Consider the following 18,846-nt stretch of genomic DNA (forward strand, 5'->3'; position numbering starts at 1 on the left):
ACGCCACCACCAGGGCTCTGGGTTTTCAGCACAAAACTGAATGACAATTTGGGCAGATGCCAAGCTAGCTGCAACAGTTCTTTTTTTCATATCCCAATGGTACCTGGAACACCAGTGAGACAGAAATGCTCAGTGCCCTGGAAAGGGGGCTAAAGCCAGGGAGCCAAGTGGTCTGGCTCAGTGGGTCCCACCCCTATGGAGACCAGCAAGCTAAGATCTACTGACTGAAATTTTTGCAGCCAGCAGAGCAGTCTGAGCTCAACCCGGGATGCAAGCTTGGTGGAGGGATAGACATCTGCCATTGTTGAGGCTCGAGTAGGAGGTTTTAACCTTACAGCATGAACAAAGATGCTGGGAAGTTCAAAGTGGGCAGAGCCCACCACTGCTCAGCAAGGTTGCTGCAGGCAGACTGTCTCACTAGATTCCCTCCTTGCTTGGAGGGCATCCCTGAAAAAAGGCAACAACCTGTCAGGGACTTATAAATAAGGCTCCCACCCTCCTAGGACAGAGCACCTGGGAAGAGGGGTGGTGGTAAGCACAGCTTACACAGACTTAAATGTCCCTTCCTGGCAGCTCTGAAGAGAGCAGTGAATCTCTGAGCACAGCATTTGAGCTCTGATAAGGGAAAGACTACCTCCTCAAGTGGATCCCTGGCTCCTGTGTATCCTGACTGGGAGACACCTCCCAGTAAGGGCCAACAAACACTTCATACAGGAGAGCTCTGGCTAGCATCTGGTGGGTACCCCTCTGGGATGAAGCTAACAGAGAAAGAAACAGGCAGCAACATTTGCCATTCTGTAGCCTCTGTTGGTTATACCCAGGCAAGCAGATCTGGAACGGACCTTCAGCAAACTCCAGCAGACCTGCAGCAGAGTACTGACTGTTGGAAGGAAACTAACAAACAGAAAGAAATAGATTCAACACCAATGAAACAGAAGTTCACTCAGAGACTCCATCCAAAGGTCACTGACTTACGAGACCAAAGGGAGATAAATCCAACAAGATGAGGGGAAACCAGCACAAAAAGGATGAAAATTACAAAAACAAGAATGCCTCTTCTCCTCCAAGGAATCACAATTCCTCACCAGCAAGGGAACAAAACTGCATGGAGAATGAGTTTGACAAATTAACAGAAGCAGGGTTGAGAAGGTGGGTAGTAACAAACTCCTCTGAGCTAAAGGAGCATGTTCTAACCCAATGCAAGGAAGCTAAGAACCTTGAAAAAAAGGTTGGATGAAATGCTAACTAGAATGACCAGTTTAGAGAAGAACATAAATGACCTGATGGAGCTGAAAAACACAGCATGAGCATGAGAACTTTGTAACACATAACAAGTTTCGATAGTTGCATTGATCAAGCAGAAGAAAGGATATCAGAGATTGAAAATCAATGAAATAAAGTGAGAAGACAAGACTACAGAAAAAAAAGTGAAAAGAAACAAACAAAGCCCCCAAGAAATATAGGATTATGTGAAAAGGCCAAATCTACATTTCATTGGTATACCTGAAAGTGATGGGGAGAATGAAGCCAAGCTAAAAAATATTCTTCAGCATGTTATCCAGGAGAACTTTACCAACCTAGCAAAGCAGGCCAATATTCAAATTCAGGAAATAAAGAAAAAATGCTAAGGGCAGCCAGAGAGGAAGGTTGGGTTGCCCACACAGAAAAGCCCATCAGACTAACAGTGGATCTCTTGGCAGAAACCCTACAAGACAGAAGAGAATGGGGGCCAACATTTAACATTCTTAAAGAAAAGAATTTTCAGCCCAGAATTTCATATCCAGCCACACTAAGCTTCATAAGTGAAAGAGAAATAAAATCCTTTACAGACAAGCAAATGCTAGGAGATTTTGTCACCATGAGGCCTGCCTTACAAGAGCTCCTAAAGGAAGCACTAAACATGGAAAACAACAACCAGTACCAGCCACTGCAAAAACATACCAAATGGTAAAGAACGTTGATGCTGTGAAGAAACTGCATCAACTAAAGAACAAAATAACCAAGTAACATCACAAGGCAGGATCAAATTAACACATAATATTAACCTTAAATGTAAATGGGCTAAATGCCCCAATTGAAAGACATAGACTAGCAAATTGGATAAAGAGTCAAGACCCATCAGTGTGCTGTATTCAGGAGACCCATCTTATGTGCAAAGACACACACAGACTTGAAATAAAGGGATGGAGGAAGATTTACCACGCAAATGGAAAACAAACAAACAAAAGCAGGGATTGTAATCTTAGTCTCTGAAAAAACAGATTTTAAACCAAAAAATAACAAAAAAGACAAACAAAAGCCTTACATAATAGCAAAGGGATCAATGCAACAAGAAGAGCTAACTATCCTAATTATATATGCATGCAACACAGGAGCACCCAGATTCATAAAGCAAGTTCTTAGAGACTTACAAAGAGACTTAGACTCTCACACAATAATAGTGGGAGACTTTTACACCCCACTATCAATATAAGACAAATGAACAAGACAGAAAATGAACAAGGATATTCAGGACTTGAACTCAGCTCTGGACCAAGTGGATCTAATAGAAATCTACATAACTTTTCACCCCAAATCAACAGAATATACATTCTTCTCAATACTACATCACACTTACTCTAAAATCAACCACATAATTGGAAGTAAAACACTGCCCAGCAAATGCAAAAGGATGGAAATCGAACAGTCTCTCAGACCATGGTGTAATCAAATTAGAACTCAGGATTAAGAAACTCACTCAAAAGCATACAACTACATGGAAACTGAACAGACTGTTCCTGAATGACTACAGGGTAAATAGCAAAACAAAGCCAGAAATTTTAAGTTCTTTGAAACCAATGAGAATAAAGACCCAAGTACCAGAATCTCTGAAACACATTTAAAGCAGTGTCTAGAGGGAAATTTGTAGCATAAAAATCTAAAATCAAACACTCTAACACCACAATTAAAAGAACTAGAGAAGCAAAAGCAAACAAATTCAAAAGCTAGCAGAAGACAAGAAATAACAAAGATCAAAGCAGAACTGAAAGAGATAGAGACAAACAATAACAAAAAAAAAATTAAAAAAATCAATGAATCCAGGAGCTGGTCTTTTGAAAGCATCAACAAACTAGATAGGCTGCTAGCTAGACTAATAAAGAAGGAGAGAGAAGAATCAAATAGACATAATAAAAAATAATAAAGGATATATCACCACCAATCCCACAGAAATACAGACCACCATCAGAGAATATTATAAACACCTCTACGCAAATAAACTAGAAAATCTAGAAAAAATGGATAAATTCCTGGACACTCACATCCTCTCAAGACTAAACCAGGAAGAAGTCAAATACCTGAATAGACCAATAACAAGTTCTGAAATTGAGGCAGCAATTAATAGCCTACCAACCAAAAAAGTCCAGGACCATACAGTTTCACAGCTGAGTAATACAAGAGGTACAAAGAGGAGCTGGTACCATTCCTCGTCAAACTATTCCAAACACTACAAAAAGAGGGAATGCTCCCTAACTCATTTTATGGGGCCAACATCATCCTGATTCCAAACCCTGGCAGAGACACAACAAAAAAAGAAAATGTCTGGTCAATATCCATGAGGAACATTGATGCGAAAATCCTTAATAAAATAGTGGCAAACCAAACCCAGCAGCACATCGAAAAGCTTATCCACCACAAGAAAGTTGGCTTCCTCCCTGGGATGCAAGACTGGTTCAACATATGCAAATCAATAAATGTAATCTATCACATAAACAGAACCAGGAACAAAAACCACATGATGGAACGTATCTCAAAATAATAACAGCTATTTATGACAAACCTACAGCCAATATACTGAATGGGTAAAAACTGGAAGCATTCCCTTTGAAAAGCAGCACAAGACAAGGATGCCCTCTCTCACCAATCCTATTCCACATAGTATTGAAAGTTATGACCAGGGCCATCAGGCAAGAGAAAGAAATAAAGTATATTTAATTAGAAAAAGAGGAAGTCAAACTGTCTCTGTTTGCAGGTGACATGAGTGTATATTTAGGAGATCCCATCATCTCAGCCCGAAATATGCTTAAAGATAAACAACTTAAGCAAAATCTCAGGATACAAAATTAATTTTCAAAAATCACAAGCATTCTAATACACCAAAAATAGACATACAGAGCCAAATCATGAGTGAACTCCCATTCACAATTGCTACAAAGGGAATAAAATACCTAGGAATACAACTTACAAGGGATATGAAAGACTTCTTCAAGGAGAACTACAAACTACTGCCCAAGGAAATAAGAGAGGACACAAACAAATAAAAAATCATTCCATTCTCATGGATAGGCAGAATGAATATCATGAGAATGACCACATTACCCAAAGTAATTCAAAGATTCAATGTTATTCCCTTCAAGTTACCATTGACTTTCTTCACAGAATTGGAAATACCTACTTTAAATTTCATATGAAACTCAAAAAAGATCCTGGATAGCAAAGAGAATCCTAAGTGTAAAGAACAAAGCTGTAGGCATCATGCTACCTAACCTCAAACTATACTAGAAGGCTACAGTCAGAAATTATGCCACACATCTACAACCACCTGATCTTTGACAAACCCAACAAAAACAAGCAATGGGGAAAAGATTTCCTATTTAATAAATTGTGTTGGGAATACTGGCTAGCCACATGCAGAAAGCTGAAACTGGATCCCTTCCTTACACCTTATACAAAAATTAACTCAAAATGGATTAAAGACTTAAACACTAGACCTAAAACCATAAAATGCCTAGAAGAAAACTCAGGTAATACCATTCAGGACATAGGCATGGGTAAAGACTTCATGACTAAATCACCAAAAGGAATGGCAACAAAAGCCAAACTAGACAAATGGGATCTCATTAAAATGAAGAGCTTCTGCAAAGCAAAAGAAACTATCATCAGAGTGAACAGGCAATCTAAAGAATGGGAGAAAATTTTTGCAATCTATCCAGCTGACAAAGCTAACATCCAGAGCATTTCAGATTGCTGGTCTTTGTGGGGGTGGAACTTGCCAAGCCAGATCACCTGGCTCCCTGTTTGAGCCTCCCCCCTTTTTTTTTTCAGGGGGGGGCGACTCTGTTTTTTCATGGGTGACTCTGTTTCTCAGGCATTCAAGGCACCAGTTGAAATGGTCACCCAGATTTGTGTGAGTTTTTGTGTGTAGACTCTGCGCTGGCTGAAACAGCCATGCTGGAAACCTGTGGTGCTTTTCCGTTTGGGAATCTCCTGGTCTGTGGGGAGTAAAAACCCATTTGGAAATGTGGTGATCAGTCACCCACTGCATTCTCACTGGGAATCGCACTCCAGAGCTGTTCCTATTCGGCCATCTTGGATCCTCCTAATATATAACTTTTGAGTTATTCTTTTTTTTTTATTATACTTTAAGTTGTAGGATATATGTGCAGAACATGTAGGTTTGTTAAATAGGTATGTATGTGCATGGTGGTTTGCTGCACCCATCAATCCATCATCTACATTAGGTATTTCTCCTAATGCTATCCCTCACCTAACCCCCTAACCCCCAAAAGGCTTTGGTGTGTGATATTCCCCTCTCTGTGTCTATTGTTCTCATTGTTCAGCTCCCACTTATGACTGAGAACATGCAGTGTTTGGTTTTCTGTTATTGTGTTAGTTTGATAAGAATTATGGTTTCCAGCTTCATCCATGTCCCTGCAAAGGACATGAACTCATTCTTTATGATTGCATAGTATTCCATGATGTATATGTGCCACATTTTCTTTATCCAGTCTATCATTGATGGGCATTTGGGTTGGTTCCAACTCTGTGCTATCGTGAATAGTGCTGCAATAAACATACATGTGCAAGTGTCTTTGTAGTAGAATGACTTATAATCCTTTGGATATATACCCAGTAATGGGATTGCTGGGTCAAATGGTATTTCTGGCTCTAGATCCTTGAGGAATTGCATACTTTCTTCCACAATGGTTAAGCTAATTTACACTCCCACCAGCAGTGTAAAAGCATTCCTATTTCTTTATATCCTCTCCAGCATCTGTTGTTTCCTAACTTTCTAAGAATCACCATTCTAACTGGTGCGAGATAATATCTTATTGCGGTTTTGATTTGGATTTTTCTAATGACCAGTGATGATGAGCTTTATTCCATGTTTGTTGGTTGCATAAATATCTTATTTTGAGAACTGTGAGTTCATATCCTTTGCTCACTTTTTGATGGTTGTTGTTTGTTTTGTAAAATTTTTAAAGTTCCTTGTAGATTCTACATATTAGCCCTTTGTCAGATGGATAGATTGCAGAAATTTTCTCCCATTCTGTAGGTTGCCTCTTCAACCTGATGATAATTTCTTTTGCTGTACAGAAGCCCTTTAATTCAATTAGATTCCATCTGCCAATTTTGGCTTTTGTTGCCATTGCCTTTGGTGTTTTAGTCATGAAGTCTTTTCCTATGCCTATGTTCTGAATAGCATTGCCTAGGTTTTCTTCTAGGGTTTTTATGGTTTTAGGTCTTATGTTTAAGTCTTTAATCCTATCTTGAGTTAATTTTTGTAATAAGGTGAAGGAAAAGCACCAGTTTCAGTTTTCTGCATATGACTAGCCAGTCTTCCCAACACCATTTATTAAATAGGAAATCTTTTCCCCATTGCTTGTTTTTGTCAGGTTTTTCAAAGATCAGATGGTTGTAGATGTGCAGGATAATTTCCGAGGCCTCTGTTCTGTTCCATTGGTCTATATTTTTGTTTTGGTACGAGTATCATGCTGTTTTTGTTACTGTTGCCTTGAAGTATAGTTTGAAGTCAGGTAGCCTGATGCCTCCAGCTTTGTTCTTTTTTATTAGAGTTGCCTTGGTTATTGAGGCTCTTTTTTGGTTCCATATGAAATTTAAAGTAATTTTTTCTAATTCTGTGAAGAAAGTCAATGGTAGCTTGATGGGGCTAGCATGAATATTTTTATCATATTGTTTCTTCCTGTCCATGAGCATGGGTGTTTTTCCATTTGTTTGTGTCCTCTCTTATTTCCTTGAGCAGTGATTTGTAGTTCTCCTTGAAAAGGTCCTTCACATCCCTTGTAAGTTGTATTCCTAGGTATTTTATTATCTTTGTAGCAATTGTGAATGGGAGTTCACTCATGATTTGGCTCTCTGTTTATCTATCATTCATGTATCAGAATGCTTGTGAATTTTGCACATTGATTTTTGCATCCTGTGACTTTGCTGAAGTTGCTTATCAGCTTAAACAGATTTGGGGAGGAGACGATGTCTTCTAAATATACAATCATGTCATTTGCAAATAGAGACAGAATGATAAGGAAGAAACAAAGCCTCCAAGAAATATGGGACTATGTAAAAAGACCAAACTTACGTTTGACTGGTGTACCTAAAAGTGACGGGGAAAAGGGAACCAAGTTGGAAAACACTCTTCAGCATATTATCCAGAAGAACTTCCCCAGCCTAGCTATAGAGGCCAACATTCAAATTATGGAAATACAGAGAACACCACAAAGATATTCCTCGAGAAGAGCAACCCCAAGACACAATCATCAGAATCCTTTTCATTCTTTTTTCTCTAACCTTGACTCCACACTTTATTTCATTAAGTTTAACTTCAATCTCTGATAGCTTTTCTTCTGCTTGATCAATTCAGCTATTGAATCTTGTGTGTGCTTCACAAAGTTCTCATGCTGTGTTTTGCAGCTCCATCATATCATTTATGTTCTTCTCTGAACTTATTATTCTAGTTAGCATTTTGTCTAACCTTTTTTCAAGGTTCTTAGCTTCCTTGAATTGGGTAAGAATATGCCCCTTTAGCTCAAAGGAGTTTGTTGTTACCCACCATTCTCACTCCTGTTTTGTTCCCTTGTTGGTGAGAAGTTGTTATCTTTTGGAGGAAAAGAGGCATTCTGGTTTTTGGAACTTTCAGGATTTTTATGCTGGTTTTTCCTCATCTTCATGGATTTATCTACCTTCAGTCTTTGATGTTGGTGATCTTTGGATGGGATTTTTGTGTGGATGTCCTTTCTGTTTATGTTGATGCTATTTATTTCTGCTTGTTAGCTTTTCTTGTAACAGTCAGGCCCCTTTGTTTGCAGGTCTGCTGGAATTTGCTGGAGGTCTACTCCAGACCCCCTTTGCCTGAGTATCACCAATGGAGTCTGCAGAACCGCAAAGATTGCTGCCTGTTCCTTCCTCTGGAAGCTTCATCCCAGAGGGGCACCCACCAGATGCCAGCCAGAACTCTCTTGAATGAGGTGTCTCTCAACCCCTGCTGGGAGTTGTCACCCAGTCAGGAGTTACAGGGGTCAGGGATCTACTTGAGGAGGCAGTCTGTCCCTTAACAGAGCTCAAGTTCTGTGCTGGGAGATCCACTGTTCTCTTCAGAGCTTGCAGGCAAGAATGTTTATGTCTGCTGAAGGTGTGCCCACAGCTCCCCTTTCCCCAGGTGTGCCCACAACCGCCCCTTCCCAGGTACTCCGTCACAAGGAGATGAGACTTTTATCTATAAGCCCCTGACTGGATCTGCTGCCTTTCTTTCAGAAATGTCCTGTTCAGAGTAAAGGAATCTAGAGAGGCAGTGTGGCTACAGGGGCTTTTCTTAGCTGCAGTGGGCTCCACCTAGTTTGAACTTCCAGGGGACTTTGCTTACACTGTGAGGGAAAAACTGCCTATTCAAGCCTCAGTAATGGCAGACACCCCTCCCACTACGAAGATCAAGTGTCTCCGGTCAACTTCAGATTGCTGTGCTGGCAGCAAGTATTTCAAGTCAGTGGTTCTTAGCTTGGCTCTGTGGGAGTAGGATCCACTGAGCTAGATCACTTGGCTCCCTGGCTTCAGCCCCCTTTCCAAGGGAGTGAACGGTTCTGTCTTGCTGGCATTCCAGGTGCCACTGGGGTATGAACTAAAAACTCCTGCAGCTAGTATGGTGTCTGCCCAAAAGGCCACCACCCAGTTTTCTGCTTCAAACCCTGGGACCTCGTGGTGTAGGCTCCCGAGGGGATCTCCTGGTCTGTGGGTTGGGAAGAGCTGTGGGAAAAGCATAGTATCCTGTCTGGAATGCACTGTTCTTCATGGCACAGTCCCTCATGCCTTCCCTTGGCTACGGGAGGGAGTTCCCTGACTCCTTGCCCTTCCTAGGTGAGACGATATCCCACCCTCCTTTGGCTTACACTTCATGGGCTGCACTCACTGTCTAACCAGTCCCAGTGGGATGAACCAGGTACCTCAATTGGAAATGCAGAAATCACCCACCTTCTGCATTGATCTCGCTGGGAGCTGCAGATCAGAGCTGTTCATATTCAGCCATCTTGCCAGCCACCTCTAAGTTATTCTTTGACAAGTGGTAATGAAGCACACTTTCAAATCCTGGGATACTATACTATCCCTTGCTTTCCTAGATCCTGCAAAAACCTTCATAAATACTTCATTTATTAAAGCTCCTCAAATTATCCTATTTTGAATGTATCATGTTTTTTTCTGCTGGGAACCTAGCAGATGCAACATTTTATATGCATTAACGCATTTAATCTTGTCAACATGTTATCCTCATTTTACAGATTAAAAAAACTGAGGCACAGAAATTTCAAGTAACTTAAAAAAAATACAACAGCTAGAAAAAAACAGAATTTGAATTTGTATCCCAAAGACTCTAACTCTACCATACATGCTCTTTAATTCTACACTAGATTATTTCAGGAACTAAAGAAACAGAGCTCTCTACTAAGCCTACCATCAAACCAAAGCCTAACAACCAAAATTCTGTGGTTCTTTATCCTGTAGAAATTTTGCAGGCCATAATAGAACAGGTGAATCAGCAAAACTTCTACTATCTTTGTAATAAAAGTGAAATGCTCACATTTAATCTTTTCATTAGATTCCTTCAATAACTTTAATTTTTCACCCTCTTTTCCCCATGCATTTTGTTCTCTCAGTTATCTTGCTGCAAATTTCTACATTTATTCTTTTTAATTACTTTCAAATCACAATATACTAAATATTTCCATTATTGTAAACCCTGAGTAGAACCTAAACTGAATGAGGAAAGGTCTTTTTGTCTGTGCACTGCTATATTCCCAGCTTCTACATGTCTATTGTATAGTAGAAACATAAAAAATAATTTATTAAATCAGTACTTCTTTATCTACTATATTCTTTTTTCATAGAATTATGTATTTGTGTTTTCACTGTGTTTGTGTTTGTACATTATCATTCTATCAAAAAGGCAAGGTCGTGAGCCATATCCCCCAGAGTTCTGGGGAGTGATCATTTTTAAAGCCCACGCTTTCTAACAGATTTCTGGTATCTGATGATTCTCATGAACTCACACCTTTGAATCCCCTAAGGAAGTGAGTTTTCAGAGCCACAGTGTCAATTTCTCTTCCGTTTATTTATTTTAAAAAATTCCAGTTGAAAATATTTTTCCTGAAACAAATGAAACACTAAATATAAAATGAAAGTCCCATTTAGTCAACCTACTGCATTCTAGTCTCCATTCCAGGGATAATTACCATTAATGATTTGTTTATATCCTTCTTGCCCTAGTCTTCTGTGTTTTTACAAGCATATATTATATAATTTTCTTTTCACTAAAATGTCTAAGGGATATTTTCTTGTTTCTGCTTTTTACAGCATTGTATTCTGTGGCACAAAAGTAACTTTAAAAAAATTATCTTCCTGTTTATGAACATTTACATAAGTTCTAAATATATTACTACCACAAATAAAGATACAAAGAATATCCATCTACAAACTTTGTCCATAAGTGTGTTTCCAGAAATTGCAGAAATTTAAATAGCATTAAAATTTCAGGATTGAATGCTATAGTTAGTATCATTTTTAAAAGATAAAATACATGTGTATGAGAGGATTTATTTCCTCACACTATTGTTAACAGAAAATTGCAATCCAAAAGGTTGCCCATTTAACAGGCAAAAATAGTATTCTATTATTTTACTTTTCCCTTGTTGCTAAAAACATTAATTTTTTTTCATGTCTTTCAGTAGAGACGGGGTTTTACCATGTTGGCCAGGCTGGTCTCGAACTCCCGACCTCAGGTGATCCACCCACCTTGGCCTCCCACAGTGCTGGGATTACAGGTGTGAGTCACTGCACTCAGCCCAGATGACATTTTGATGAGACTTTGGGCTTTAAACTTTTGAGTTAATGCCAAAATGTCTTAAGACTTTTGGAGTTATTAGAATCAAATGAATTTTTTTTTTTTTCATATGAGAAGAACATAAATTTGGGGAAGCAGGATCAGAATGTTATGGTCTGAATTTTTGTGTGTCCCCAAATTCATATGTTGAAATCTAATCCCCAAATTGATGGTATTAAGAGTTGGGGACTTGGGAAGGTACTTAGACCTTCAGGAGGCCTATGCCATCATGAATAGAATTCACTTTCTCATAAAAGAGGTCTGAGGGAGTTTGTTCACCCTTCTGCCAACTGCAAGCACAGCAAGAAGGTGCTACCTTTGAAGCAGAGAGCAAATTCTCAGCAGACACTGAATCTGCTCAGACCTTAATTTTAGACTTTCTAGCCTCCAGAACTGTGAATAATATATCTTGGTTGTTACAAATTACCCATTTGTAAGACATTTTGTTAAGCAGCCCAAAAGGACTAAGTCAATTCTCTTGTTTTTATCTCAAAGGCAAAGCTTCTAACATTTCACCACAGACCATATTTGCTAAAATGTATCCAATAAAGAAAAATTCCTTTTCATCTTAGCCATTAGTTTCTTTTGACATCATAAATGGATATTTAATTTTATCAGATGCTTTTGTTTTTTGCATTCCTAATAATCATATGGTATTTCTACTTTATTCATTATTCATTTAAAATGTTTAAAAACCTTGGATTCCTGGTGTAAACCAAACTTGCTTATGATATTTTATCTTTTTTAATTGCTAGATTTATCTATATTTTGGTTGAGATTTTTAAATGTTTATAAATAATATAGACTTACAACTTTCTCTTTTTGTAATGACCTTTTCAAGTTTTTGCATTAAGTTATATTGGCCTCATAAAATGAGATGAACATGATTTCATCTTTAATAATTCTCAGGAACATTTAATGTAATACTTGTATGATTTATTTCTTTAACACTTGGTGGAATTTACTCTAGCAGCCACATGAAATAGGATTTTTTGGCAGTGGAGGCTCTCTATGAGATAGATATTCAAGTTGTCATTTTCATACAAGTGTAAATTATTCAGAAGCTTTGTAATTACTTTCACCTCCACAGTTCCCTTATGAGGGAAATGTGTTCTTTATCAGATCTATTCTAACAACCTTCATCTTCTGAACCAGGTGACACATCTTTATAGTCTGAATTCTGAAGCCCCTTTGTCTTTACAGGTCAATCTGTAGAGAAGGGAACTCAGAAAATGGCTTGAGCTCAGTTATCTGTCATGGTAATTACTTGGGCTAGAGAATAATCATATATTCTTACCACATCAAATAATGAAACAATGGACTATCCCACAGTCCATTCTTCCTCTCCCTTCATCCATCAACTGTTGTTGCCAGCTTTCCCATTAAATAATATTCTAGTCCAGAAGCAGGCACTCAATACTCTACGTTCACATATATCCTACAAAACCCCCTAAAGAAAACTCTAGGTACAAAAAGGTAAGACTTTTTTCCATGTACTGCTTACTGATGGTTTCAAGGCATTCTCTTCGAGCTTATAAGACTCAGCTTAGGAAGTACAGAAATAGAAGTGAAATATATAAAGGAATGCATTCTTTGTTAAAAGATTCCAAATGAGCATGGAAAGATGAAATATTCAGGAAATGGTACTGGCACAATTCTTAGTCATCAGGAAAAAATGTAATTTAATACTTATTTCATATAATATATTTAAATAAATTCCACATCAATTAAAGCTTTAAATATATAAAAGAAACAAAAAGCATATTAGAAAGAACATATTTTTTGTTTTTATATTATTATTATCTTGAAGAAAGGAAGGACTTTTAAAATATGACACAAATTCAGAGGCATAAAAGATAACAAAAATAGAGTTGCAAAAAATTCTTTAAAGTAGAAACCATCTTAAACAAAGTCATAAAGCAAACAAAAGCAGGAAAGATCATTGCAAATTACATTAAAGAGAAAGCTAACTTCTCTAATTTGTAAACAGTTTTCGTAAGTCTCTATGAGGAAGGTAAGCAACTTTATAGACAAATGGACAAAGAATAGAAAAAGAATGTCACTAAACAGGAAAAGATGTTCAATTTCACTTAAGGTATAAGAAAATATTTACTGATCTTATAACAACATACTACTCTGAACAAACTGACCACAATGGAAAGTTTGATTATATGTTGTTGTTAAAAAGGTGGTAGGAAAGTAGACATTCTAAACATTGCTGTTGGGAGTATAGTTTGACACAACCTCTATGCAGGGCTACAATCTAGGAATAAGGATTAACTGAAATTAAATTGCACTTTAAGGGGAATAAAATTCAACTTTCGAAAATCTGATGTCTGCTTGAATTATGTTGTTCTGACCCTTCAATATTTTCTTAACCCAGACTGCTAGAGGAAATGCAGATACTTTCTTGAGGAAAATATCATCTAAAATCTCAAATTATAATGTTAATTTTTCAATTAAAACAACCAGAAACACCTAAGATAAAATGAAACAAACTAGCATACATGAACATAATATAATATAATCCAAAACTAAGAAATGTTATATAGACTAGATACCAAATATGGAAGTATCAAACACATACTTAAAGTAACACATTTTTAAAGGCATACATTCAATATGTTCAAAGAAATAAAAGAGTGATAATTTAGGAAGAGAACAGGATGTTTAAAAACAATGAAATGAAAGGTCTAGAACTGAAAAATAAAATAGCTGAAACTGAACTTCATTGGTGGATCTACCATCAGATTAGACACAGTTAAAGAGGGAGTTAGTGAACTCTAAAGGATAAGTTGAAAGTATCCAAAATGAATTATAAAGAGAAAAAAGACAGAATATAAAAACAATAAAGTATAAGTGTAATAAAATCCTAACAATCCCCTACTAACATCAAAATTGGGAACACTATCACAGGTTTGACTTCTAAAAAGAACAAAAAACACAGAGTAAATTTAAATTTTTTTCTCATATATTGTTTAATCTAATAAAAATCCAGGTAAGGGTTTCTTTTCATTTTTAGGACTTAAGCAAGGAACAACTAAAAAAAAAATCAAACATATTAGCTAAATAATACAAATCAGAAAAAAGTTTAATTACTTACATTCCATATGCTGAGCTTACAGCAAGACTAGTAATCTGTTGTGGAGGTTCACCGTCTACCCATACCAATTGAATAACAAGTTCTGCTTGATATCCTGGAGGCATCCGCACTGGCCGTGTCTTAACACTTTAAAAGCAAAAACAATTCTGTTATATAGAGTTTAAATAAACATGGCTAATAATATCTTGAGAATTTACATAGAATCATGCTACAGAAATATACAACACCAGGCACTGCAGGCACATGTAGATGGAGGTGCCTTCTAGCTTTCTCAAAATACACTGAGTCACTTATGATTGCTTAGTTAATTCTTTAAGTGGACTTCCAGTCACCTAGGTCCACAACTTTAACTGGCCTTTATCACTTCAATTTTTTTCTTTTGAGATTATTTTATTATGCAATTATTTTTCTAATATATTTTACATATATGTCAGTTATAAAGCATAACCATAAAACAAATGACAATTAACCTACCACCCAGTGTAAGAGTTCAACGTATCTAGCATCTGAATTCCTATTTTCCTTTAAAGTTGTTTCACTGGTAGCTTTCTTTATTCCAACTGATAGCAACTCTTATCCTTTCAGTTATTGAGTTAAAAAACCTTAAAGTTCTTCTTGACTGATATCCTTTTCTCATACTTCACAACCAATTATCAAATACTATTGATGCTCCTTTCAAAAATATATCCATTATGTAAAATTTTATGATGATGTTTTCTCTTTGTAGATTTTCCTCCAAGTAATATTTGCTTATATTTACTTCTTTTCATGTATTTCAAAAGAAAAGTTTTGAGAGGACAATCAATGATTACAAAAGTACAGCATCTGCTAATTGTATGGATTTTGCTCCTAAAATCTTATAAGTTTTCCATCAGCATATTTGTAAGAAATGAGTAAACTAGCTGTCTAAAGTTTTGTGTGTGGCAAATGTAGATATGCAGCTCAAAGAAATTCCCTGTTTAGGTTTAATTCTCCAGCCAGCTAACACTAGAAACATTTGGTTTGATGGTATAGAAGCAGGCAATAGTAATTTATACTCTATTACTAAAAATCATAAAAACAATAAAATATTACTATAGGATTTCTTAACTTTAGGTTTTATTTAACATGATGCAAATCTTTGTTTCGTTTATTAACAAATAACAGTTTTTAAAAAGTATATTATGCAATATACTAGCAATCAGGAGAGAAATTCTTTTTTCTAATATAGTATTCTTGTAGTAGACAGTAAATGATTTTCTTTTTGATTCTAGGAAAGCTAAAAAAAATTACATAAACATACTTTTAAAAAATCATTATTATTCCTTTGGAGACACGGTCTTGCTGTTGTTACCCAGGCTGGAATACAGTGGCAAGACCATAGCTCACTGCAACCTTAAACTCCTGGGCTGAAGTGATTCTCCCACCTCAGCCTCCCTACTAGCTGAGACTACAGGCATGTACCTTCATATCCAGCTAATTTTTTAATTTTTGTAGAGACAGGATCTTGCTATGTTGCCCAAGCTGGTCTCAAACTCCTAGCCTCAAGCATTCCTCCCACCTCAACCTCCCAAAGTGTTGGGAATACAGACGTGAGCCACCACACTCCATAAACACACTTTTTCATTTGGAAGGTATCAAGCGAGTGGCCAAGTTTCTGCCCTGCTAAACTTCCCATTCTAACAAAGCCACGTTTTATTTAGTGTCCTTCTGGGAAGGAAATATATAAATAAGTAAATGAAGGATGAAAATAATTTGCCCTCTTCATAGATAGTCAAAGAAAAGACAAGAGTAACCCCTGGAGAATTGTAGATCACTTGACAACAACTTAATAATTAGAGAAAATTAATTTTATTTGTCACAGTTTCAAAGACTGATACGATTACCATGTAAAATTGTTTTAAAATTTGGTAGCAACTCTTACTTGAGACATGGGATACTGTCCTTTGTTACTCCTTCACTAGCAACAGTGTTAGTGCTCCCGGAAAGACTCCTTGAAGAAGGAAGCTGGGCTGAGAGATCTGGAAATGGAGGACTTGTTTCTGGTTCGGGGGTAATAATATCTTCAACATCATACTGAAGTCGTACCTCTAATGACTTTAAAAAAAAAGTTTAAATTTAATCTAAGTTACAATAATCATCATCAAGTTTTAATTTAATCTAAGTCATAATAAATAATCACATTAAAATACTTGATAACTTTTTAGGAATCATTCACACAGTTTTTTTCAAATTAACAAGTTCAATTTCAATTTATAGTAAAGTTAAGAAGTATCTCATCAAGTATTTAATTATATGGACTATTCAATGGCAATCACAAAAATGTAAATTTTTAAACTTCAGAATTAAAAGAAAAATACCTCAGTAAAGATTAAGTTTTTATGTAATAAATATACTTTAAGATACAGTATAAATTACAGTTTGACATATAATAACAAAAGGAGAAATTGGTTATAGTTATTCCAATGACAGAAATTAAACTTTTTTCATATACACACACAAATATGTATGTGTGTGTAGAGTGTGTGTGTCTGTATGTGTATATGAAAAAAATTACTTGTTTAAAGCCTTTTAGTATAAAAATTTTCCAAAAGAAATTCCATATTTTTGGTTGCTTGTTTTATTACCTTGGCTCTTGTTTAGCTAGATCAGAATTACTTATAAAAAGCATATAGTAATTTATACAGGAATAAAGAGGTGACCTAAAAACCTTTTGTAAACTAAAAAAGTTTTAAAACTAAGTACTTTATGACTGCATTAAGTGCATTAAGTGATTTAATTAGAACTGATTTTATAAAATATATTTTCTTTGTAATGTAAAAATGAGCATTTCTGAGATTGAAAATAATTACAAAAATATCATTATGGGAATATTACCAAAATTATTGTCATAATTATTTTAAAACTACAGAAAAACCTCTAGTGGTGGCAATACAGTTACCAATTATTGAGTGCTTACTACAGAAAGGACACTATTATAATGTCTTTATACAATCACCACAAGAACTCTATGAAATTGATATTTCCATTTCAAGTTTATTTTTATTTACACGCGGGATTATACACGTGATGAAACTGAATCATAGCCACATTCCACTATTGACTTATGACTTGCTCAGAGCCACACACATACTTAATGGGAAAGCCAGAATTAAAACCTAGGTTTATCTGACTCCAATGCCTGGCTTTTTAGCTACTATGCAAGAGAAGGGTAATATTAATTTTAGCTGTTGAGGGAAAAACACTTATACACACTTCTATAGTAAATAATCTTTATCTTCTGGTAAAATAGGCAAGGTAGAGAAGAACAATTATTTACAGGTGGCTTCATTTATAATTAATTTATCCCATAAAAATCATCATTATTTTGAATAAGCAGAGTATTTCCTTGATTTAAAAATTAAGTAAGATTGTCCCATAATTAAATCCACCACATAAAAATGTTGTTACATAGAAAATCATTAAAAATAACCTTATTGTAGCTGAGAAATAATCATTTATGGCAAATAGTTGATGAGAAAATAAAAATCAGATGAACATAAAAATTAAAAAAAATAGAACGAAGCCTGCATTAATTTGATTTTTATACATAAAATAAATCAGTAACTATATGTACAAAACCTATATATTTTATTAGTATATACAGAAAAATATATAGGTATATGTTCTATAATATATACATATTTCAAAACATCATGTTGTAGAGTTGACTTATTTTGGCCAGGTAGATGCAACTCACATAACAAAAAAGAAAAATGAGAAAGTTGTGACATGTTTAATTTGTAGCAAGATTAACTTAAAACTAAGCTTGTTTTGATATTAAAAAAAATACCAAGTTTTGATAGAGAACTGTTTTGGCCTTTTAAGCCAAACCATTTATTAATATGTTATAGTAAGTAACAATAGTAGTTTAAAATCCTATGAATTTTATTACAGGCCACATACTGCACACTTGATGAAAACCATACCAAGTAGTAGTGAAATATGTGATAATGGCTTTCTTTTAATAACAGTAAGTGTGCAGGTTAAATTTTAAATAACTTACCACTATTTCTGTTGTAATTTCGTATCTGCTGAATCTATAAATTATGACATATGCAGAGACTCCTGATACACAGAATATTCTGCTCTCTGGACACCAGTAAATCATCTGAATGGCAAATGGATCTTCCTCTACAATTTCACACGTTTGTTTTCCTTCCCCTACCTTCTGTTTTTCAAACACTTTTGAGGTTTTTAGCTTGTACAGCATCTGCAGAGTTACTATAAGACATTGAAGCACAGTTATCTTTTAATTTAAACTTAATTATCAGATATTATTAAAGCTTTTCCAAATATATTTGCTAAACCACAAAAGTAAACCTAAGTAGATAAAGTGAATTATATTTTAACTAGTAAACATTCAACGCCATGCTTTCATACCAGTACAGTAGCTAGGGGGAGAGCACAGGGAAAACATAAACATTCCTTGAATACACTATATACCAAGGAATATATAGTGGCTTTCTTGTATCAGTCTCAGAAAAGTCTCATGCAGGAAGTATTTTTATCATCATTTATTGATGAGAATATTGGGGCTCAGAAAGTCTAAAATGGGAATACTGAAAATAATTCTTTCCTAGAG

At 35.8% G+C, this 18,846-nt stretch overlaps 1 protein-coding gene across 7 annotated transcripts in view; it reads right to left on the bottom strand.

The window, feature by feature from the left end:
- The window catches only part of STXBP5L (syntaxin binding protein 5L), a 413,694-nt gene that overhangs the window by 134,160 nt on the left and 260,688 nt on the right, over window positions 1-18,846 (bottom strand). For all 7 annotated transcript variants that reach the window (XM_074404291.1, XM_074404290.1, XM_074404292.1 and 4 more), the window contains exons 16-18: window positions 18,268-18,485; window positions 16,147-16,319; window positions 14,244-14,369 (exon numbers count right to left, since the gene is read on the bottom strand). In XM_074404291.1, coding sequence (XP_074260392.1) covers window positions 14,244-14,369; window positions 16,147-16,319; window positions 18,268-18,485 — 517 coding nt within the window. The remainder of the gene's footprint in view (window positions 1-14,243; window positions 14,370-16,146; window positions 16,320-18,267; window positions 18,486-18,846) is intronic.

Source organism: Saimiri boliviensis, chromosome 8, assembly GCF_048565385.1.
Source record: "Saimiri boliviensis isolate mSaiBol1 chromosome 8, mSaiBol1.pri, whole genome shotgun sequence".
NCBI classification, from domain to species: domain Eukaryota; kingdom Metazoa; phylum Chordata; class Mammalia; order Primates; family Cebidae; genus Saimiri; species Saimiri boliviensis.